The 24,097-nt window shown below is 41.2% G+C and overlaps 1 protein-coding gene across 2 annotated transcripts; it reads right to left on the bottom strand.

Annotated features, from left to right (window-relative positions):
* Positions 1-6,477: 6,477 nt before the first annotated feature.
* Positions 6,478-22,489, bottom strand: LOC117829221 (NACHT, LRR and PYD domains-containing protein 12-like). Of its 2 annotated transcripts, XM_034706818.1 has the most exons (17): positions 22,236-22,489; positions 21,812-21,955; positions 20,361-20,462; positions 19,649-19,768; positions 18,167-18,268; positions 17,455-17,574; positions 15,955-16,074; positions 15,620-15,855; positions 13,694-15,476; positions 13,334-13,507; positions 13,020-13,193; positions 12,537-12,710; positions 12,016-12,189; positions 11,415-11,588; positions 10,530-10,703; positions 9,970-10,143; positions 6,478-9,829 (listed from the first exon to the last, which is right to left on the bottom strand). In XM_034706818.1, the coding sequence occupies exons 2-17, from the start codon at positions 21,877-21,879 to the stop codon at positions 9,820-9,822; spliced, it is 3,879 nt and encodes a 1,292-aa protein (XP_034562709.1). In that variant the 5' UTR covers positions 21,880-21,955; positions 22,236-22,489; the 3' UTR covers positions 6,478-9,819. The 2 variants fall into 2 exon arrangements, with proteins under 2 accessions (XP_034562709.1, XP_034562710.1); XM_034706819.1 differs by lacking the exons at positions 9,970-10,143; positions 10,530-10,703; positions 11,415-11,588; positions 12,016-12,189 and having other exon boundaries at positions 9,722-9,829; positions 22,236-22,471.
* Between the last annotated feature and the right edge of the window lie 1,608 nt (positions 22,490-24,097).

Raw genomic sequence — 24,097 nt, 5'->3', positions numbered from 1 at the left:
TATGTAATTTCTGTTCAATTAAAAGTAAAAGGGATTTATATTAAAGTTTTACTGTACCATCAGAACATTGTTTATTATTTTTACCTAATTAAAAGTTCATACAGTAATATTATTTCAATAATGGAATTAATTAGGACTTCAAAACACAAAGTGGTGTTCATTATAAAGTCAAAGCTGCATTATTATAGATATAACGTTTTCACCCAGATAAGAGGTGTTTTTAGTTGTGAGGGTAGTTTACACAAATGAATCCCATGTATCTATACTTTATTTATAGATTAACACACTTTTATAGTATAAAAGGCATTTAAAACATGAAATAATTCATTAAAAAGTCATCAATACTTTGAGTCCAAACAGCAGATTCTTACCCTGAACTTTGGTGACAGGCTGAGGTCAGTTTGCAGAGGTCTGAAGTCGTTTATTGTTGAGCAGGTGTGCTTCAGCTTATATATAAGCTCCCTGTGGTTGTTCAATGATGAATCAAGAACGTCAGTCCCACAGTGATCCCAGGCTACAGGAATACACCCCACCCCCCTTCTCACACACAGACACACACGCACACACACACACACACACACACCCCGTCCTTTATTCCTCCTCCCACCAGCCCTCTGAGAAGGAGGTTTTGATTTGGACTTCTCCTGATGTCTGTCACGCATTAGAGCAGTCCATCAGGAAGTCAGTGACATGAGGACAACTTTAAATTAGAGGACAACACAGGGGGGACCCCACACCTTCAAGAGGTCTGTCAGACAGGGAACTAGAACACGGGGTGGGCGTCTTTTTGATGAGCGTCTCATCAATCAAGAGACAAATTGTAAAAATCTATGAGCTTCTGCAACTCAGTTTCAAACACTAAGTTTATAAATGCAGAAAGTTCCTTGCACCGTTGCAAGCTGTAATCACATTTAAGATCTGAAAACAAGTTCTCTTCTTTAAGCACCAGTTTAGTGTTGCAATGAAAAAACAGGCTAATATTTCATTTCACAGTAAATGCACAGTCAAATCAACTCTGAGTGGAGGAGGGGTGGGCTTTACTTATTCTTTAAGAACCAGTTCACATGATGAGAGGTGACAGTGATGAATCATAAGTGAAAGGCCAAGCTCAGGAAAACTTCCTCACTCAGATGTATTCAGGTGTAAAGTCACCGTAGGGCCCAAAAGGATGTCTGCAAATGTCACGTTATGATGTGACAGAGAGGCTTCAAATGTGACCGTGCAGTTTAACCTTTAGATGTGCTCTAAACACAGACAGGAGTTTAAGAAATGAAGGAATTATTTTGAAAATGTAACACTACGATGTGCTTTAGTGTGGGTCAGTCCTCATGGAAGACATACATGCTTATTTAAATGCTGACTTATAATGCCCGTTCACTGAATCCTGCAGTAAACAAGGACTTAAATGTCTCTATCTGGGAATGACATTTAGGCTGAACATTTCATGTGTCTCTGCACAGCCTTTAATATATCACTACAAACTGGCACTCAAAAATAAATTATTGAAATGAATATATATAGTGTTTTAATGTACACAGTTGTGCTTCACATTCAAAAAATCCAGACATATGAGAAGTGATTGTTTATGCCAGAATAAGAGCCACATGTCTGGTATCAAGTTCTGTCTGACTTTTATTTCAGGAGTACAAAGTAACAATTTAAAAACGTAGAAATTAAAGCGTCATGACTGAAACATAACCATATTTAAAAGTTAGGCAGGAGTTTGCATGCATCTTTTAGGGTGCATTATGGCAGTTTAATTATAAGACTTGAAATGTGCCAGGTGCCTAACATTAAAATTAATTTACTTATTAAAGCTAGGGTTGGTAGTCATGGAAAACTAGCATGAATTTGAATGTAGCATGTCCTTGGGCCTCCATCTAACCTCTCCCCCCCTCCCCTCGGAGCTCCTCCAAAACGACGCCCCCGCTCACATGCACGAGCGCTGCTGCTTCGCGACCATATGGTCGTGACCATAGACTGTAAATAAAAATGGACAGCGTTGCTCCGCCTCTTCCCGTTGTACGGTTCTGAAGCCAAAAAATCCCGCTCCTGGGCGCCACCATTGTGCAGCCAGAGCCTGGGAAGCCACTGTAATAAGCTCTACCCTACAGCGTGACGTCACAAGACACTGTGTGTCCTTTGAAGTTTCGTTCTACGGCGGCTGTGAATCAAAGGAAACCCAGAAGTAAAATCCCGTTTTTTAAACTCTAATAACTAACAACAAAGAAACTTTTCAGGAAAAAGAGGCCTTGGACACAAAACAGTCACATACTAACTACATATCACCACAGCATACGGATGTGAGAAACATTCGTACGACGTTTATTAATTTTTTAAAGTTTGACTGCTCCCATTCAAATGAATGGGGGAGACGGATTTTTTGACCTATACTGCAGCCAGCCACCAGGGGGCAGTCACACTGCTAAAAGCTTCCCACCAGCCACCGGAACCTCTCCCTTGGTCGTGACTGATTGAAAATCGGTCCTCAGCACATGGTTTGTGTTTTTCACTACATCAACTCATGTCTCACTCAGCGGTAAGAAAACACCAAAACATTCTCATAGTGAAAGTTAAAAACACAAACAAACATGAAATGTACGCTCTGCAGGAGGCGGGCAGCACGGCAGGACGGGATCTGATTGGTTTCATAATTTGGCTCCTGATGGCAGGGATTGGTTGGTGTTTTCCCGGGTTTAATCCGGCTGTAGATAGTGGCTTTTTTTCGCTCTTTTTTAAGAACACATTCTATATTGATTGCCATCGGGACATAAAGATCAGTTTAACCAGTATAACAAAAAGTGTATCTAAATCTGACTACCAACCCCAGCTTTAAAGATCTTCAAACAGACCATTCTAAATTATTTTTTTATGAATGAACATCAATTATCAGCATCAAAAGCCTTCAGTATCTCCAGATTTAATTAAAAGTACACTGCCTTGGTCAGCGTCGCCACAGACAAGTTCTTTTGTATCACAACACTGCCTCTGACTCACGTCTGGTCCCTCCTCTTTTCGAACTATAACATCATGTTCTCATCAGCCCCTGATTGAATGGCTTCATCTCGCCTGTGTCGTCTGTCTTTCTGTGAATAGAGACTCAGAGGATCAGCGGCCAAGTCACAGCATGACGTTATTGGCCTCCACTTCCTGTCGCCTTACACTTGGTGAATGACAAATCTTGAGGCGTAGAGACTGTACGAGCAAGCAGAGCGGCTGTATACGATTGTTTCATTCATAAAAATAGTCCCATGGTGGTGTAATCTAAGGCATGGCTGATGCATGTGGGGTTGTGTGGTTCAGGAGTGCTCTGAGAAATGTGGTATTGATTGAGGGAACCCTGCTTGCTGAAAGATTAACAGCTTGAGCTTGCTAAGCTCTGTGGGTTTAATCGTTCCCCTTGCATGCTAGAGTTTATTTTGTTAATTACCTCGTAATTCGTGACCCACAGAGTGTGTGGGTCAGGATGTTCATTGATCATTATTGGTTGGCCCCCTTGCCTTGAAAAGGTTTGAAATAAGAAGTCAGCAGTGAGTAGCGTATTTATTTTGTAGTTTTATAAACAACAACACTAAACACACACCGCAGTGATTACAGGATACAAAAGAGTTTAAAGATTAAATGATTGGGGCACTGGTGGCCTAGCGGTCTAAGCGCCCCACATACAGAGGCTACAGTCCTCGTCGCCGGGGTTGCCGGCTTGATTCCCGGACGGTCGACCTTTTCCTGCATGTCTTCCCCAACTCTCTACTCCCCACATTTCCTGTCTCTCTTCAGCTGCTCTATAAATAAAGACAAAAAGGCCAAAAATATATAACTTTAAAGATTAAATGATTGACTTTACACAAAGAAAGAGAGATGAAACAAGAGTTTATGAATATTTTCACTCACAGAGGACATCAGTCTGCACTGAGAGATTCAGTAATTCAGCAGATGATGGGCCTATACATCTAACAAAAATAACATATTAGGGTTTACCTCAATCATTTTGGTTTTTCTTTTGAAGAAGTCTCTACACATTAAGTGAAATCATCACAACAGTTTCATTGTGCATAAAAACTCTGTTGCATGTTTGTAAAAAGTAATAAGACATCCAAAATCTAGTTTGTCAGTTTATTGGCTAGTGCCTCGAAATTAAAAGCTGCTTTGTCATCATTTTCATCATAATGCTCAAAATGCAGAAATGCTTTTCAGAAATGACACTGCAGCATATTGCCACAAAATGACACCCTTAAATCCTTTACCTCCATCCTGTAAAAATGAAAAGACCTCTGCTGTGGCCTGTTGCAGCAGCTATAGACCCTATTGCACTGTGCGTCATGCGTTCTAGACCGTGCTCTGTGACGCGTTATCGTCTGTGTGTGTGTCTTGATGAATGATATGAGCTTTACTAATCTCCTGTGGGGAAACTCAACTCATTTTCCACAAAGTTTGTTCACACACTTAACAAATCTTTAATCCTCCCCTTACGCTGCTCTTATTCCATTTCAGGCAGTTTCACAGACATGATCTTATATCTTGTTTGGAGATTGTCTTATCCCTTCTTATCTTTTTTTATATATTAAGATTTGAACCAGATATTGGGGATGCAGGAATGGTCCCTTCTGACTCCAGAAAGCTAGACCACATGCTGAACAACAGCATTGTGGTAAGGCTGATTGTAAGGGAGCAATGGTGTTACATGATTTCTATTTTCCCTGAATCTTAAACTTACTTACACTGATTTAAAGGTGACATATCACGCTTTTTTCATCAATATATATTGTTCTAAGAGGTCCCCAAAACATGTCTTTAAAGTTTATGCTCGAAAAACACTTTGAAATCAGATTTTGGCATGCCTGAAAAGCCCTCTTCTTCAGTCCTCCTCAGAACACTCTGTTTTCTCTCTGACCACACCCCCTCAGGAAGTGGATGTGCCTCGGCTGTCCAGCACATTGATCTAATGTTTACATGTTGGCTGAATATACATGGCTGCTCAGAGATCACGTTACTTCAACCCTCTGAATCTGATCCAGAATCTGATCCTGACGGAGAGGCGCCTGTAGCAGGACCTTTCTGAACCATTGGTCACAGATTTAGTGTTTCTTGTCGTTTTATTTATCAGTATGTCGACGTGTGTCTTGGTACACAGCTACGAACATGTAGCTATGTGGCTATGCTAACTAGCGCTAGCACTTATCCATGATAAATACAAATTATCCACTAGATCTTCAAATCTGCAGACGTGGGGAGTAAAACCGACCTCTACCAGAAAGGCAGCAGGACCTTTTCTGAAGGATTGGTCACAGATTCTGTGTTTCTTGGGGAGTAAAACCAACCTTTGTGTTTATTAAGACAGCCTACAACTAGCATGCCTCCCTCCTAAGCTCCTTGTTAGCACACATTTGTGCAGGTAATGAAAAACGGAGGGGGGATTCAGTATTATTTTATACAGTCTATGGGCTGAACAAGCTCCGAGCTCTGACTCCGTGACAGACCGTATATTGTTGTTATGTAACAAAAACACGGAAGTCTGAAACGGCTCGTTTCACACACTTTTACAAAAAGGTGGAGAAATCAGAACAGGGGCAGAATGGATTTTTTTCATTCTCAGGGGGTTTGTAGACATGCCAGAGAAACATATTTCAGGTAGAGAACCATTAAAAAGTCCATTTTGCATGATATGTCACCATTAAAGAATCAGATTAGCACTAGATATACATTTAAATGATTACAAGATAATTGAATTGCACATAAATCTGTGTTAAAATGTTTTCTGGGTTTTCATCATCAGGTACAAGGACTGGTGAGGCGACCCTGAGGATCAGTCACAAACCACACACACACAACAATCAGGAGAACCAGTTCCTCTGTGGCCTGTAGGTAGGGTGCAGCCACGGTCTTCAGGCTGATTCAGACCACCTGGCTTACTGTCCAGATCCTGCATCTCTCTCTCTGCCATACTCAGGTGGATGAGCTGCTTTTTACCAGCCTGTCACACAATGAGTTTTGCTTTAACTTGTTTATTCTATTTTAAACACACTTTATCTCACACACACCCATACCTTCACAATGCTACTGAAAATACGTACAGTATGCTTTTTACTTATTGTTTGTGTCTTTGTCTTAAGGTAAACCACTGTGAGCCCCCTTTTGTTTTATTAATGTATATGTTTTTTTAATTATTTGAAAAGGTATGGTGTATATTTATCCTCAAAGCCATAAATGCAATGGTACTAATAATTGGCATAATAATTTATTTTGGTGTTTCAATTTTCCTTTTTCGGCCTTGGTTCCTCATTTTTGGTTTTCGGTTTCGGCCAAGAACTTTCATTTCGGTGCATCCCTAGTGACAAGTATGGGGATTCTTTATTTTTGAATTGCTTTGACAATGATGTCATCTGCTATGAAGTGAATACATTGGGACCTATGGTGTTTTCTTTTGTTCTCTGTGCATACGGCCAGTGGTGTTAGGCACGGGCAGGTCGGACAACCAGCTTGACTTTGGACAATTTTTCTTTTATTTCTGAGATTCCCAAATGTATTTGCTTATCTTACTTTTCAATTGGCTTGGAGTTCTGTATGTAGTTGCCTAGGGCAGAGGGACTGGTGAGTGAGTTTTTTCCTGTCTTAATTGTTTGATGGATATCAAAGGACTGATAGCTGCCTGACAGGTTTTCGCTCTCACCTTTCATACATTATTATATTCAATTCAATTCAAAACCTTTATTTATTCTCAAAAAGACATTGGGGTGCACATTAGAAACAACAAACAAACACAAACAATAATTCCCGAAACAATAGATTCATTAAAACAGACAGTTTGAAACACAGTGGTCTGAGATCAAAGTCTTAAACTCTGCAAAGGAGGGAATGGATATCAACTTTAAAGTCTGCTGTAGGGTATTCTATGATTTCTGGGCATCAATGAAAAATGCTGATTGACCCAGTTCAGTGTTAACTCGAGGTGCTTTCAAAATGAGCCAATCAGAAGAGCGAGTCGTGTAGGATCCATAATTCCATTCCAACAAGTCTGTAAGGTCGTTGGGAAGCTTTCCATCAAGCGCTTTAAAAATAAACAAAACCCAGTGTTTGTTCCTCCTCTGCTCAAGAGAGGGCCAACAAACCTTCTCATACAGGACACAGTGATGGGTGTCATATCTGTCACCAGTTATAAATCTGAGAGCAGAGTGGTAAACAGAGTCCAAGGGTTTCAGTGTTGAAGCTGCAGCATGTCTATACATTACATCACCATAATCTAAAACAGATAAAAACACTGCTTCAACAACTCTCTTTCTACAAAACAGTGGGAAGCTGGATTTATTTCTGTATAGGAAACCAACTTTCTGTCTTAACTTGGTGGAAAGAGTGTTTATATGGCTTTTGAATGTGAGATCCTTGTCAAGCCATATTCCAAGGTATTTAAATTCAGTAACTCTTTCAAATGTAACAGCATCTAAAGTGGATATGTGCACATTTTCATAATCATATCTCTGGCCCTCCTCCACCAAGACCTCCAACTCCATGACTTCAAACTTAATTATTCATTTACGGCCACTCTGCTCTCCCAAACCAACCATGGTGACAGCCGGTAGCACACGCAAAATCCTCATTTAAGGGCGGTCCGCACCACTTTTGCACCTGTTATAAATTGCCCGCAACACTCCCCTAAATAGCACATGCAAATTGTTTTGTTTGCACACGCATTTAGCGCTCGTTATTTAAGATCTCAGTAGATCAGGCCCAATGTCATTGATATAAATGGTGAACAAAACTGGACCCAAAACAGAACCCTGTGGCACTCCTAATCAACAGAAAGTTGGTCTGACCAAATTTGGCACATTGACATCTGTCAGACAAATAATCCTGAAACCAGGCACATGCACTTTCATCAAAACCTAAATGAGATAATTTTGTTAAAAGTAGACGGTGATCAACCGTTTCAAAGGCTTTCGTTAATCTACAAATAGAGCAGCATAATGCTGCCTCTTACCTAATGCAGATTTCCATATTTTAGGAAATCTGCCTGTAGACACAGATAAATTAAAATGTATACAATTCAATACAAGTTATCCTCATCATTAGAATTTCTGGGATCTAAGGACAGTAGTGCATCTTGATAGTATGAGAGCGGTCTAAAGGAGAATCGAGAGACATGGCCCTCAGGTTTCACACGGTCAATATAAGTGCTCATGTTTACATTAGAATCAACATAAGCTTGAATGAGCCCAGGGTGCTCTTTATTAAATAAATACCAAGCATCGATGAAGTGCCTGTAAAATGTTCTTAAGTTTTCTATTCTTGCCTTATCGACAGCAGCAGTTGCTTCTCTAATGTTCGAAGCAATTACTCGGGGAGTCCACAGGATGCGTGTGCGCCGCGTTACGGCTGCGACACGGCTCTGCTCCGTCCCGGGGCTTTCGCCCTGGTCCATAGGATGCGTGTTTGGAGCGGCGCGCACTCCGGAGCAGGAAACTCAAGATCCCTCGAGAACTCCAAAACGCGCGAGAACAACACAGTATAAACTTTTCCTCGTCCATGGTGTCGGATATCTTTTGAGACTGACGTCTGGCCCGATGCCACAGGTTATGACGTAATGTTGAAGAAGTGGTGAAATTTACTATCTTGTGTTGCACATGGTGTTTATTTTGAAAGTGAGCGGATGTTGCATACGATCCTCGTGCCTGACTTCCGGGATAGTTCGATCATTTCTGTGTTGATTGACGCGTGCTGGGCGCGGGGAGCGGCAAAAATAGACTCCCCGCGTATCTCTGGCAGAGCGGCGCGGCGGAACGCTCCAGAGACGGAGCTGAGACGCGCCGCAGCGCGCCCTGTGGACTCTAGAGCATTGACTTGAATGGGAACCTATTTGCTGCGAAGTGCGCGGCGCAGCCGTAACGTAACGCGACGCATCCTGTGGATCTTGGGCTTTAGAGGCTACAGGAAGCTGAGAAGCACAGATACTGTGTTAGTGTTCCTTTCTGTATATGCAATTAGATACGCAAGGACGAGGATTCCAAAACAGATAATAACACTGTGTTATTAAAGGTATTTAAGTACACAAAAACACGGTTATACTGTTTATAACTTTTATCCTCTCAGATACCCTGGGGCACCGTTGACCGAGCGGTGTAAGCGCGCCACATGTTCAGAGGCTTTTGTTCTCTCTGCAGCCGTCCGTTTGTTCAAATCTAGACTGGAATTTTAAATCCTTCTTCTGACCAACAAGGCTCTTAATGTCAGGCATTTTCATATCTTACATCCTCTAAAAGTAGTATGAGAGTTAAAGCCTTCAGCTATCAGGCCCCTCTCCTGAAACCATCTCCCAGTCAGGGTCCTGGAGGCAGACCCTATATAGAAAAAGATTGATTGATTAAAAGGCAAAAAGAAGGCTAAGAATAACTCCTCCTGCATGTGACTGTTTCAACACTTCACTGTGCGTGCACTACATGAGCAGGAAGCACCGCTTCACTTCATTAAGCTGTTGCTGTGACGACAGCACCGCGTGTGTTTACAATGTTCTGTCACGTAGTATACGTCTGTGGAAGGTTTCTGTGTGTTCAAACGTCAGAAAAAACTGCTGACAGCATTATGTGTTTCAAATGACGTCATGTACACATGCACATTGCAGATGTGATGGTTAGCCCTAAGGCATACACACAAAGAGGGAGAAAGCCTGGTTAACAAAGCTAATGGAAAATCAAATCCAAGGTTCCCATTATGTTTTCTCAAGCCACCCGGCCATGTCAAACCTTCTTCTCGTAGTTGTGTCAACCTCTCTGTATTAGGACACATTCAATCCTTTCTCAACAGAACCTCTACTCTGATTACGAAGACGGATCACCTCCAGCTGAGGAAAGAAGAAGACAGACAACAGGGGTCAAACATCAGAAGACAGCACTTAGAGAAATAGGCTGTGTTTTGACGATAATAGGGATTTTTACACACAATATTACTGACACCAAGAGGACTGACATCATCTCTACTGACCTCAGAGTCTCCAGTCTGCAGGTTGGACTCCCCAGAGAATCACACAGCTGCTTCACTCCTGAATCCTGCAGGTTGTTTCCACTCAGGTCCAGCTCTCTCAGATGGGAGGGGTTAGACTTCAGAGCTGATGCCAGAGAAGCACAGCTGAGCTCTGACAAACTGCAGGCTTCCAATCTACATAGAAATGGATGATTCATACAACAAAAGACACAATTTCACCACACCACTGATACACAGATTCATGTCAGAGCAGGTAAATCCCAGGCTGCTGTTCTGAGGATCTCTATCAGTGATGCAACATACGTTTCCAAAACACACATGGTCTATAAATCCATATTAAGTAAATCTGGTTAATTTAGAGCAAATACTATCCCAGAGGATACTAATATGCATCAACCATAAATAACAAACTTTAATTCACATCAAGAACTTTTTTCAGTACTTTGTGATTCCAGACTTAATATTTAACAAAACATGAAAAATGAACAAAAATAATTAACTATATGGAAGTAACATTTTTTGGAATATATAGAGCTTCAGATGAGAGTCAGTGAACTGACCTCAGAGTCTTCAGTCTGCATTTTGGACTCTCCAGATAACCACACAGCTGCTTCACTCCTGAATCCTTCAGATTGTTGTAGCACAGCTTCAGCTCTCTCAGATGAGAAGGGTTGGATTTAAGAGATGAGACCAGAGAAGCACAGCTGCGCTCTGACAATCCGCAAGAACCCAATCTAAATGAAGGTGAAACATTTTTAGAAGGTGATGTTCCAACATAAAACCATTTCCCATTAGTCTGTTTACAGTGAAGAAGTATTAGCATTTTTAAAAAGCCATGCCTAACAGGGAGAACTATAAAGACTGTTCAAAACACAAACGTCAACTTGCTGCAACTTCAGATAAGATGTAGGATATTATAACCCAACTCCTCTAGCTTTACCCTATCTATGCAAACTCATATTTAACTGCCAAACACAAAAAGCCAAAGAAGAGCTGATGCCTGGTTTTGTAGGTTTTGTAATGCTAATATTGCTAGCATTGCAAGCCTTTGACAGTAATATCCATCATTATGAAATCGTAATCAGATATCTAACGTAAAAAGTACTGAAAGGATTTTTATTTGTCTGATATGGAGGAATAAAGACTATAGTTTTAATCAAAGTATCTTTCAGGATATTTTAACAGCTTGATGAGGAACAAGAGTTAAAATCGAGGCCTTCAAAGGTTCAGGGGGGGATTTCCCAACATATGTTTATCTTTTTAACTTCAGTTTTGAAATCCATTGCTCATGATTGCTGTGCCACAGTCAGTTGAAAAATCATAAAACAGGAAACCTGACAGTATCATAAATATTTGCTGCATCTGCAAAATATCACAAGAGTTTTGTCTTCCAACATATCTAACATTATATATATTGAAGCACCAATGTTAAAATGGTGTCAGACCTCAGAATCTCCAGTCTGCTGTTTGGACTCGCCAGAATACCACACAGCAGTTCAACAGCTGGATCCGGTAACTTGTTATTGCTGAGGTCCAGCTCTCTCAGGTGGTACATGTTGGACTTCAGAGCTGAGACCAGAGGAGCACAGCTGTTCTCTGACAAACTGCAGTCCTTTAATCTGAACAGAGAGGAAATGGTAGATGAAAATCTGTTAATAATCGTAACTCAATGAGTTAAAATCCTAAATGCTAAGCTCAAGATTAAAATGGCCCATCCAATGAGATTTTCCCCACAAGAGGACTTTGTGAACAAGCAGCACTTAGAAAATTAATGTATCATCAAAATACGAGCCAAGCTATGCTAGTGATGATTTTTCATGCTTTTGTCATCTCAGCTGGATTATTGCAACTCTTCACGTCTTAAAAAAGCATACTTTCTTATGCCTTGTACAAAGAGGGCACAGTTTACCAAAGTCAAATTCCTTGTGTGTTCCAGCATACCTGGCCAATAAAGCTGATTCTGATTCGGATACCTTAACTGCCTACAAGCTGTCCAAGATGCTGCTGCTAAGCTGAACTTACTTACTTATTCAGAGGAAAACTTACCTCACAGTCTCCAGTCTGCAGTGTGAACTCTCCAGAAAACCACACAGCTGCTTCACTCCTGATTCATTCAGCTTGTTGTCACTCAGCTCCAGCTCTTTCAGATGAGAGGGGTTGGACTTCAGTGCTGAGGCCAGAGAAGCACAGCTGGTCTCTGACAACCTGCAGGCTTCCAATCTAACAAAAAAAAGTTTTTACTTGAAAATGTTACTTGAAAAGACAATTTTCCTGCTTTAGATCATTCTTTGGAGACTAATCTTGGAAACTGTGCATTATTTGCTTTGCCCTTTTTATCTTCTTGTGTCAAGGTTCAGATTTTAAAGCCATTGCACAAATGATATTCCAACAAAAACTGGCCCCTTAAGTCCTTTTTTTTTTAGTTGCACAGGTTTAGCAGACACAAAGCCTCATGATCATTTTGTGCATTAGGCACTAATTGTATAATTTAAGCCTTATATCCTCAGTTTATTGTCACCACAACTTATACTTAATTTAAATCTTAACAAAAACCTAAAGTGTCTAACCTCAGAGTCTCCAGTCTGCAGAGTGGACCCTCCAGAAAACCACAAAGCTGCTCCATTCCTGAATCCTGCAGCTCATTGTAGCTCAGCTCTAACTCTTTCAGACAGGAGGGATTGAACTTCAGAGCTGAGGCCAGAGAAGCACAGCTGCTCTCTGTTAACCTGCAGTACCTCAATCTGTGTAAAGAATAAATCATGAATATGTAGATCTATTATCCAACCAGATATGTTAAAGTTTTACATTTGTATGCCAATACTGATATGACCCAATGCTTGAGCTCAAAACATGGAAAGAAACTTGGTTGTTCAGTTAATGGGAATCATCATGAAAGCCTGGAACAAACATCATCCATGGTCAACACGACATGTTTACAAGTAATGATGTCCAAACACACTACTTCTTCCAAATCAAACAGTGAACAGCAAATATCAGTTCTGAAACTCCAAGAGTTTAAGTTAATATGGTAACAGAGTCTGTAAAGTGACCTTAAAGTCTCCAGTCTGCAGTGTGAACTCTCCAGAAAACCACACAGCATTTTCACTCCTGAATCCTGCAGCTTGTTGTCACTCAGTTGCAGCTCCCTTAGATTATAGGGGTTGGACTTCAGAGCTGAGGCCAGAGAAGCACTGCTGATCTCTGAGAGACTGCAGCCACTCAATCTGGGTAAAGAAGTGTGGAGAAATGTTTAAAACATGTTGTGATTTTTATTGATATGAACACATAGGACAGAGAGAAATTCAAATCTATCTCATGTCGTATGATTTGTACGATGAACACAGAACGAAACACATGAACTGACCTCAGAGTGCCAAGTCTACAGTGTGGACTCTGCAGTCCAGAGCCCAGCCGCTTTACTCCTGAGTCCTGCAGCTTGTTTCCACTCAGGTCCAGCTCTCTCAGGTGGGAGGGGTTTGACTTCAGAGCTGAGGCCACAACTTCTAAGTGAGCATCTGAGAGTCCACAGCCAGAGAGTCTGATGACAGAGAACATAATCGTCCGACACTTTTATTATAAAATAAATGTTTTGTTTTCAAATTGGTAGCAAAATAATGACTCAAAACATTTACAGCCTGACATGTTGAGGTTTGTGTTAAACCTTCAGCCAAAGGCAGCTGGTTATTCTTTTTTGCTAACCTGGTGCCTGTATCGATTTACTTACTGAGCCTTCCTGCAGTTCCTTACAGCTGGAATCAGTCTCAGTCGTCCCTCCTCTGTCGTGTTGTACTTCTTCAGGTCCAGCTCATCCAGAACCTCCTCTGACAGCTGCAGCATGTCAGCCAGAGCAGAGCACTGGATATCAGAGAGTCTCTTCTCTGATCTGTTCTCTGACTTCAGGAACTCTTGGATCTCCTGATGGACAGAGAGGTCCTTCATCTCCATCAGACAGTGGAAGATGTTGATGCTTCTTTCAGGAGAGGCTCTGGTCTTCCTCTTCTTGAGGTTTTTGATGACTCTTTGGATCGTTTCTGGATTGTTGTCAATTCGACCCAGAAGGCCTCCTAAGAGTCTCTGGTTCGACTCCAGAGAGAGTCCATGAAGGAAGCGGACAAAGAGGTCCAGGTGACCATTTTTACTTCTCAGGGATTTCAGTGTTGCTCCGTTAAGGAGGACATCCAGAGTTGAATTTACATGTCTTTCTCCCAAAAAAGATGCCAGCTCCTTTCTGTTCCAGTCTGTGTAACAGTGGAACATGTAGACTGCTGCCAGAAACTCCTGAACGCTCAGATGAATAAAGCAGTAGACTGTTTTCTGGAAGACCACACACTCTCTTTTGAAGATCTCTGTACAAAGTCCTGAGTACACCGAGGCCTCTGTGACATCCAGACCACAGCGCTCCAGGTCTTCTTGGTAGAACATGATATTTCCTTTCTTCAGATGTTCAAACGCCAGCCTGCCTAGCTTCAGGAGAACTTCCCTGTCAGCCTCCATCAGCTCCTGAAGACTGGTCTCATCACCCTCTGCATACTTATTCCTCTTCCTCTTGGTCTGGACCAGCAGGAAGTGTGAGTACATGTCAGTCAGGGTCTTGGGCAGCTCTCCTCTCTGTTCTGTGCTCATCATGTGCTCCAGAACTATAGCAGTGATCCAGCAGAAGACCGGGATCTGACACATGATGTGGAGGCTCCTGGAGGTCTTGATGTGTGAGATGATTCTGCTGGACAGATCTTCATCCTTGAACCTCCTCCTGAAGTACTCCTCCTTCTGGGCGTCAGTGAAGCCTCTGACTTCTGTGACCCTGTCAACGCATGAAGGAGGGATCTGATTGGCTGCTGCGGGTCGAGAAGTGATCCAGACGAGAGCTGAGGGAAGCAGATTCCCCTGGATGAGGTTTGTGAACAGCACGTTTACAGACGACTCCTGTGTGACGTCAGACACAACCTGAGTGTTGTTGAAATCCAGAGACAGTCTGCTTTCGTCCAGGCCGTCAAAGATGAACACTGGTTTACAGACAGCCAGCGTCTCTGCTGAGACCTTCTGTAATGTTGGATGGAAATCATGGAGCAGCTGGAGGAGACTGTACCGCTTGTCTCTGATCAGGTTCAGCTCCCTGAATGAAAGCAGAACCAGCAGACTGAGGTCTTGGTTCTCCAAGCCCTCTGCCCAGTCCAGAGTGAACTTCTGCACTGAGAAGGTTTTTCCAACACCAGCAACGCCAACTGTCAGAACCACTCTGATGGGTTTCTGTTTACCAGCTGAAGGTTTGAAGATGTCCTGGCACTTGATGGGAGTGTCATGGAGGGTCTCCATCTTGGAGGCTTTCTCCAGCTGCCTCACCTCATGTTGGGTGTTCACCTCTTCACTCTGTCCCTCTGTGTTGTAGAGTTCAGTGTAGATCCTGTTGAGGAGGGTTCTACTTCCTGCTTCCTCAGTTCCTTCGCTCACAAATTCATATCTTATCCTCTGACTGAGTTTATGTATATCTAAAACCTCCTGCTGATCACCTGTCGCCAAAAACAAAGAAAAAATGTGACTATGAAATGTCAATCTGGCAAAGTCCATTCAGTGACGTTCATAAAGACCTAACGACATAACAACTCTAATGAACACGTTATGTTTTCCGTAGCAGACAGGTGTTCAGTCTTACTTTGTTCAGTCCTGGTCAGAGCAGCTGTCTTCAGTGGTGGTCCTGCCCTGGATCTTACTCCGGACTGGGGGCATGAGAGGTCTCTTGGTGAACCAGACTGGAACCAGAATGAGGTGAGACACTTTCTGGACAAGCAGTGTCCACAGCTGAGAAAGGCTGGATCAATCAGGAGGTCTTGACACACAGCACAGAGGTGCAGCTGCTCTCCCATAGAATCAGGACTCCTCTCCCTCTTTCTGTGAAGACGATATCTTCTCTTAAATAACATTTTCATCAAAAGGCTTTCTTTAAATCCTCACAGTTACTAAAACTTGAAAAACGTTAGTAACTCTTACTTTGTGTATGAGGGTAAAGGTTCATGTCTGAAGTTTAGAGGAGGCTCTTTGGACAGGTCACTCCTCATTGACAGAAAGCTGGAATCAGGAAGCGTCGCTCTCAGTCTGCTGAACTGAAATCTGTAAAAACAAAACATGTCTTTAATTAACATCCCATGAATCCTTGAAAAACACGCCCACTTACTCCTTCATGCCGTTACTATCATACAGTCACACACACAGATATCAGCAGAGCTCAAACCCAGAATGTTTCCCAAAGTTTTCCGTTGCTTAGCGCCGCTCGAGTGGCTGCTTGTTGCAGCAGCTCTCTCTTCGTTGTTCTTTTTTCCACTTTTTTTCATATCTGTTTAGTTCTCTTTGTCAGTCCCTCCAGGAAGTTGCGATTTCACGATCGCAACTATCAACGCAAATTCAACCAATCAGCGCGATTTTTGCGCAGCCTTGCAATTTTATACAATCACCGCAAGTTTCCCGCAAATTTGACCAATCACCTTAACCTCAGCCCCTGTACGTCATCGGTTTCATCATCAATTTGACTTCTTTGGAACATAAACGCAAGTCCTCACTTGATCGGCACTTTTCAACAATAAAACACGCACGGAGAACGGGTGAAAAGAGGGGACAGCAGGCAGGACGAGTGACAATGACAACATTGTTATTTATAGATTGAGGGGCACAGTGTTAGCTTGGTCACCTACCTGCAGCAGGTGTGCTTTATGAACCAGCTCTCCCCTCCTCCATGCATCTATATCATCTTCATTGATTGAACTGACTGTCCAGTGCCTGTCACTACGAAGTGCATTCAGGGACCGTAGTAAATTTGCAATACAGCCTTTATATTGTGTCCATGGCATTTTTATTTGAATCAAGAGAATCAAAATGTCTGCATAGTGGTCACATCAAGAATGTTTTCTTTTTACTTTTTAGCAGTGAGAGGCTAAATCATTGAACTTCAGATATTACACAACAGTGTTTCATTTATTGTTCTCTGTTTGAGTATTATCACTTGATCAAGCCTTTTCTAACATTCCATACTACAAAATAAGTAATAAAAGTATGTATGATTCATGCTGATATCGTATCGTATCAATATCGGTATCGGCCAAAACTCAAGGCTGCAATATCGGTATCGTATCAGAAGTGAAAAAGTTGTATCGGGAGACCCCTATTAATAAGGAAATATCGTCATCTGTTGTTATGTCCCAACCGCAGCAGGGTAATCTGTGGTGAGCTGTTGTTTTTGTTATGATCATTGTATTACCACAGCTAGCATTTCGGCTAGCAGGCTAATTAGCTTGTCGACTAATGAAATGAACTTTGTTATTTCAGCCTCAAAACCTCATCAGCCTCATCCACAGAGAGTGGATCCACGGCTTCAGAGACCAGTGACCAGGGGCATTAGCTTCAGATTAGTGAACGTGCTTATAGCAGCGACTGAATGAAGTGATAAGCGCGCCAATGCGAGCCGCAGTTAGCTGTAAGTAAACAGTAACTTCTTACTCTATGTCTGAGGGTCCAGGTTCATGTCTGAAGTTTAGAGGAGGCTCTTTGGACAGGTCACTCCTCATAGACAGACAGCTGGGATCAGGAGGCGTCGCTCTCTGTCCTTTGAACTGAAATCTGCAAAAACAACATGTTTTAATTTACATCCCATAATGAACCAGTTCTTAGTATTTTGCTAGAGGCTTAGACTGCTGGGGGAACTGACACACTGGGATCCTGTCTTTCCCTCTCTCTCCTCTGTCTGCCTGTCTCTTACTTTAACTCTTCCTGTCCCATTAAAGTTACTAACCGTAGACCTTGCTGGAGTCCCTGAGCTCCCTTGTCTCGTAGGTTCCTCTGGATCTCTACTGCTGTGAACCTGCCAGACTCCAGCTGCTACAACTACTACTACCATCTCACCACTATCATCACTCTCTCTCTCTTCATCTCCCTCTATCCCTCTCTCCAACACAGTCTCAGCAGATGTGTGTCTAACATGAGTCTGGTCCTGCTGGAGGTTTCTGCCTGTTAAAGGAAGTTTGTCCTTGCCACTGTAACTTGCTAAATGCTGCAAAGTGCTCTGCTCATGGTGGATTAAGATGAGATCAGACTGAGTCCTGTCTGTAAGATGGGACTGGATCTTATCCTGTCTTGATGTTGGGTCTTTGTTAATAATAGAACATATAGTATTGCATTGTAAGTAACTGGAAGTGAATCAGTAACTTCTTACTCTTCTTGTCTGAAGTTTAGAGGAGGCTCTTTGGACAGGTCACTCCTCATTGACAAAAAGCTGGAATCAGGAAGCGTTGCTCTCAGTCTGCTGAACTGAAATCTGTAAAAACAAAACATGTCTTTAATTAACATCCCATGAATCCTTGAAAAACACGCCCACTTACTCCTTCATGCCGTTACTATCATACAGTCACACACACAGATATCAGCAGAGCTCAAACCCAGAATGTTTCCCAAAGTTTTCCGTTGCTTAGCGCCGCTCGAGTGGCTGCTTGTTGCAGCAGCTCTCTCTTCGTTGTTCTTTTTTCCACTTTTTTTCATATCTGTTTAGTTCTCTTTGTCAGTCCCTCCAGGAAGTTGCGATTTCACGATCGCAACTATCAACGCAAATTCAACCAATCAGCGCGATTTTTGCGCAGCCTTGCAATTTTATACAATCACCGCAAGTTTCCCGCAAATTTGACCAATCACCTTAACCTCAGCCCCTGTACGTCATCGGTTTCATCATCAATTTGACTTCTTTGGAACATAAACGCAAGTCCTCACTTGATCGGCACTTTTCAACAATAAAACACGCACGGAGAACGGGTGAAAAGAGGGGACAGCAGGCAGGATGAGTGACAATGACAACATTGTTATTTATAGATTGAGGGGCACAGTGTTAGCTTGGTCACCTACCTGCAGCAGGTGTGCTTTATGAACCAGCTCTCCCCTCCTCCATGCATCTATATCATCTTCATTGATTGAACTGACTGTCCAGTGCCTGTCACTACGAAGTGCATTCAGGGACCGTAGTAAATTTGCAATACAGCCTTTATATTGTGTCCATGGCATTTTTATTTGAATCAAGAGAATCAAAATGTCTTCATAGTGGTCACATCAAGAATGTTTTCTTTTTACTTTTTAGCAGTGAGAGGCTAAATCATTGAACTTCAGATATTACACAACAGTGTTTCATTTATTGTTCTCTGTTTGAGTATTATCACTTGATCAAGCCTTTTCTAACATTCCATACTACAAAATAAGTAATAAAAGTATGTATGATTCATGCTGATATCGTATCGGATCAATATCGGTATCGGCCAAAACTCAAGGCTGCAATATCGGTATCGTATTGGAAGTGAAAAAGTTGTATCGGGAGACCCCTATTAATAAGGAAATATCGTCATCTGTTGTTATGTCCCAACCGCAGCAGGGTAATCTGTGGTGAGCTGTTGTTTTTGTTATGATCATTGTATTACCACAGCTAGCATTTCGGCTAGCAGGCTAATTAGCTTGTCGACTAATGAAATGAACTTTGTGATTTCAGCCTCAAAACCTCATCAGCCTCATCCACAGAGAGTGGATCCACGGCTTCAGTGACCAGTGACCAGGGGCATTAGCTTCAGATTAGTGAACGTGCTTATAGCAGCGACTGAATGAAGTGATAAGCGCGCCAATGCGAGCCGCAGTTAGCTGTAAGTAAACAGTAACTTCTTACTCTGTGTCTGAGGGTCCAGGTTCATGTCTGAAGTTTAGAGGAGGCTCTTTGGACAGGTCACTCCTCATAGACAGACAGCTGGGATCAGGAGGCGTCGCTCTCTGTCTTTTGAACTTAAGTCTGCAAAAACAACATGTTTTAATTTACATCCCATAATGAACCAGTTCTTAGTATTTTGCTAGAGGCTTAGACTGCTGGGGGAACTGACACACTGGGATCCTGTCTTTCCCTCTCTCTCCTCTGTCTGCCTGTCTCTTACTTTAACTCTTCCTGTCCCATTAAAGTTACTAACCGTAGACCTTTCTGGAGTCCCTGAGCTCCCTTGTCTCGTAGGTTCTTCTGGATCTCTACTGCTGGGAACCTGCCAGACTCCAGCTGCTACAACTACTACTACCGTCTCACCACTATCATCACTCTCTCTCTCTTCATCTCCCTCTATCCCTCTCTCCAACACAGTCTCAGCAGATGTGTGTCTAATATGACTCTGGTCCTGCTGGAGGTTTCTGCCTATTAAAGGAAGTTTGTCCTTGCCACTGTAACTTGCTAAATGCTGCAAAGTGTTCTGCTCATTGTGGATTAAGATGAGCTCTGACTGAGTCCTGTCTGTAAGATGGGACTAGATCTTATCCTGTCTTGATGTTGGGTCTTTGTTAATAATAGAACATATAGTATTGCATTGTAAGTAACTAGAAGTGAATCAGTAACTTCTTACTCTTCTTGTCTGAAGTTTAGAGGAGGCTCTTTGGACAGGTCACTCCTCATAGACAGACAGCTGGGATCAGGAGACACAACTCTCAGTCTGCTGAACTGAAATCTGCAAAAACAACAAGTCTGAGTTCATGTCGCATGGATCCTTGAGAATCTCAGCGCTGTAACAGGGTTCCTCCACACTTCTTGAAATCAAATGTAAGACTTTTTCAAGACCTAATGGAAGAAAACAGCAATTTACACAGGTGTGATATATTTAACTCATAATTAAAATTTTAGAAGCTATTTTAAATACTTTTTAAGTCACATCATAATCATCGATAAAAGTCACAAAAAATATATATTTACACTGAACATTTTAAACATATACAACAAATTATATACTGTATGCTTGTAATTTTTATGTTTTCTATGTTAGAAAAAAACACATATATTTTTTTTATGTTTGGAAGTTCCAGATCTAGGTCAACAGAAATAATCCGACTGTGGAAACTTAGTGGGGTGGGGATGAGGGGTGAGGTGTGTGAAAATGCAGCTTACAGTGAAGTCCTTATATAGACTCTACAAATTTACCGGCTATGACCTCGTAATTGACCCACCAAAAAATAGATATGCAGGTTGGCCCACTTCAGGATATTCATCATACTTTGTTATTTTAATTTTGAATGCATTAGTGAGTTTATTAGGCCTACTCTACAATTTAATAGGATTAAATATATTTAATTGATTTACATATCGCTAGGTATGCTGGAAATTCCTCCATTGGTCCAGATATATAGTCATAATATAATAACTTCTTTAAATATTTAATAATAGTACTTATTATATTATTATTTAAAATACTTAGCATCACTGTTCTAAATCCAAACAATGATGCAAAACTTTTTAAGACCTTTTATTTGAAAACCTGGTTCATGAATTTTTAAGACTTTTGAAAGCCTTTTGTTTTAAAAATCAGATTAAAAGGCATTTAATTTGAAAACATGGATCGATGCATTTTAAGGCCTTTAATTTTCAGAACCTGATATAAGACTTTTAGACTTTTTAATACTTTAAGACTTTTTAAGGCCTTTTATTTTAAAAATCTGATTAAAAGGCATTTAATTTGAAAACATGGATCGATGCATTTTAAGGTCTTTAATTTTCAGAACCTGGTTCATGAATTTTTAAGACTTTTGAAAGCCTTTTATTTTAAAAATCTGATTAAAAGGCATTTAATTTGAAAACATGGATCGATGCATTTTAAGGCCTTTAATTTTCAGAACCTGATATAAGACTTTTAGACTTTTTAATACTTTAAGACTTTTTAAGGCCTTTTATTTTGAAATCCTGATTTAATATTTGGATGGATGTTCCTTTAAAATGCAAATTCACCACATCAAATGGTGCAAAAACTGTGTTTGAAGCTGACATTAGTCTAAACAATGAAGTTTACTGTGACTCAGTAGCTCTTACTCAGTGTCTGAGCCGTCCAGGTTCATGACTAAAGTTAGAGGAAGCTCTTTGGACAGATCACTCCTCATAGACAAGACAGCTGGGATCAGGAAACTCTGTGCCGCCCTCCTCTTCTTCAAAGACCTACTCGTGTTCTGGTTTGATCTGTTTGAGAAGAAGAACAGGGTGAGAACAAGAAAAAAAAAACATGACGCACCCATAACTCGAGATAAGGAAGAGGAAACACACAAGCGCCCACACACACACACACACACACACACACACATACACACCATTAACATATACACACACACACACACACACACAGCCAGAACTCCTGTGTCTCCGGACTGAAACAGCAGTTAGGTTTGTTCTTAATGTTTTCTGTCATGTTCACAGACAGAAAACAGAGAGTTGATACGTAAACTGTTGAAATGTCACTCACCGAACCTCCTGACAGTTCAGAGTTGTGTCGACATAAAATGGAGTCAGAATAACGAAGTTTCGTTTTCAGCGTCCATCCCTCCTCCTGCTCTGAGCTTTCTATAGGCTAGTCTTCCTCTGGGGCGGGATCACTTGATCTGTGCGGTCATGCAGTTGCACCATAGACTGTAAAGAGCTGCACCGTCTGATTTCCTGTAAATCACAAGGTGCAACTCCATGGTGCAGCTGCTTGGTGTGCGCGTTCATGTGCACAGTGTGCGCGCTGGTGTATCCTATTTCTTACACAATCAAAAGTGCTGTGCGCTTGTCCAGATAAACTTCAACACCCAGAATCAAAAGACAAGTGTAAGATAAAATCGAAAAGTGACCACACTAAATTGTGTCGGTCTGACTAGACATCCAGACAATCTTAGGTGGATTTTCAAAATAAAAGCCGTCTGAAATATAAAAGTGTGCCTGGTAATCATTTCTAGCCTATTTTGGGGGGTGCTGAAGTACTCCTAATATGAATCCCAGCACCCCTAAAATTTGAGAAATTATTTTTACTGTATGTCCTCTTGAACAAGCTAGATAAGTTTCAAAACCATACAGTACTTGGTTGAAACGTAATATTTTAACAACAAAAATACAGCAGCTCCACTTCAGGTGGTTAGACAGGACCACTGTCCTGTTTGAATTGGTATGAGAGAAGCTAGCTGTAAAAGAGGCGGTGGTGTACTCGATGCCACACTTGAGACGTCAGGGAGTTGAACTCTTTGCTGGTGATTTTAACTGTAAGGTTGCAATCATCACAGTTTGTCCGGTCAGAACATGGATGTCGTGGATGGCAAAATATTCAAATGGTGACACACTCTTTGGATTTCCACTCCTTTTATTTTCTTTGACATTGATCTTTCATTTGTATTTGAATATGAAGGTGAAGGTGAAAGTGTGGTTTCTGAAGGAAAGAATAAAAATATATATACATGAAGTCTGTACAAATAATAACAACTTAATTAGAATCTCTATATGATTATAAACTATGAAAAACAATGAACAAAGCTAAATTATACTCCAACTTTCTATGTAGCTGCCAGTGATTTAAGTTAATAGATTTAATTCATTTCAATTCATATAATAATTAAAGTTAAAAACTAGAATAAATTAAGGTTAAAATATATAGCTGTTTAATATACAGTCCCCTCCAAAAGTATTGGAGCAGTGAGGCCAATTCCCTTATTTTTGCTGTAGACTTGAAAAATTTGGAAACCGAAAGATGAACATGAGACAAGAGATCAACATTTCACCTTTTATTTCCAGGTATTTAAAACTTGATCTGATACACAACTTAGAAGATAGCATTATTTGTAAAGGAACACCACACAGACAGTGGTCTTCTTTCCGTACTTGTTTTATTAGATCTTAGCGCTGCATTCGATACGATTGACCATCAAATCCTGTTACAGAGATTAGAGCAACTAATTGGCATTACAGGGACTGCGTTAGCTTGGTTTAAATCGTACCTAACAGATCGATCTCAATTTGTTCACGTAAATGAAAAGTCCTCAGTGCAGACCAGGGTTAGTCAGGGAGTTCCACAAGGATCAGTGCTAGGACCAATTCTTTTCACCTTATATATGCTTCCTCTAGGTAACATCATGAGGAAGCACTCTATTAATTTTCATTGTTATGCTGATGACACTCAGCTCTATTTATCAGTGAAGCCAGAAGAAACCAATCAGCTATCTAAATTAGAAGCTTGTCTAAAAGACATAAAGACCTGGATGACCAGAAATTTCTTACTGCTAAACTCAGGAAAAACTGAAGTGATTGTTATCGGCCCCAAACACCTCAGAGAGACTTTTTCTAATAATATAAGTACCT

This window comes from Notolabrus celidotus, chromosome 17 (genome assembly GCF_009762535.1).
Source record: "Notolabrus celidotus isolate fNotCel1 chromosome 17, fNotCel1.pri, whole genome shotgun sequence".
In the NCBI taxonomy this organism is placed as follows: Eukaryota; Metazoa; Chordata; class Actinopteri; order Labriformes; family Labridae; genus Notolabrus; species Notolabrus celidotus.
Note: the sequence above shows the minus strand (reverse complement) of the source record. Positions and strands in the feature narration are given on the sequence as shown.

Bases quoted from the DNA above. Each gene is read 5' to 3' on its own strand.
- LOC117829221 (XM_034706818.1), bottom strand. From the start codon at position 21,879: ATGAGGAGTGATCTGTCCAAAGAGCTTCCTCTAACTTTAGTCATGAAC. The intron at 15,477-15,619 runs GTAAGACTGAAC...TTTTGGCGACAG, and splicing joins TCTGACCAGGACTGAACAAA to GTGATCAGCAGGAGGTTTTA. The intron at 10,704-11,414 runs GTCTGACACCAT...ACCTTCATTTAG, and splicing joins AGCAGACTGGAGATTCTGAG to ATTGGGTTCTTGCGGATTGT.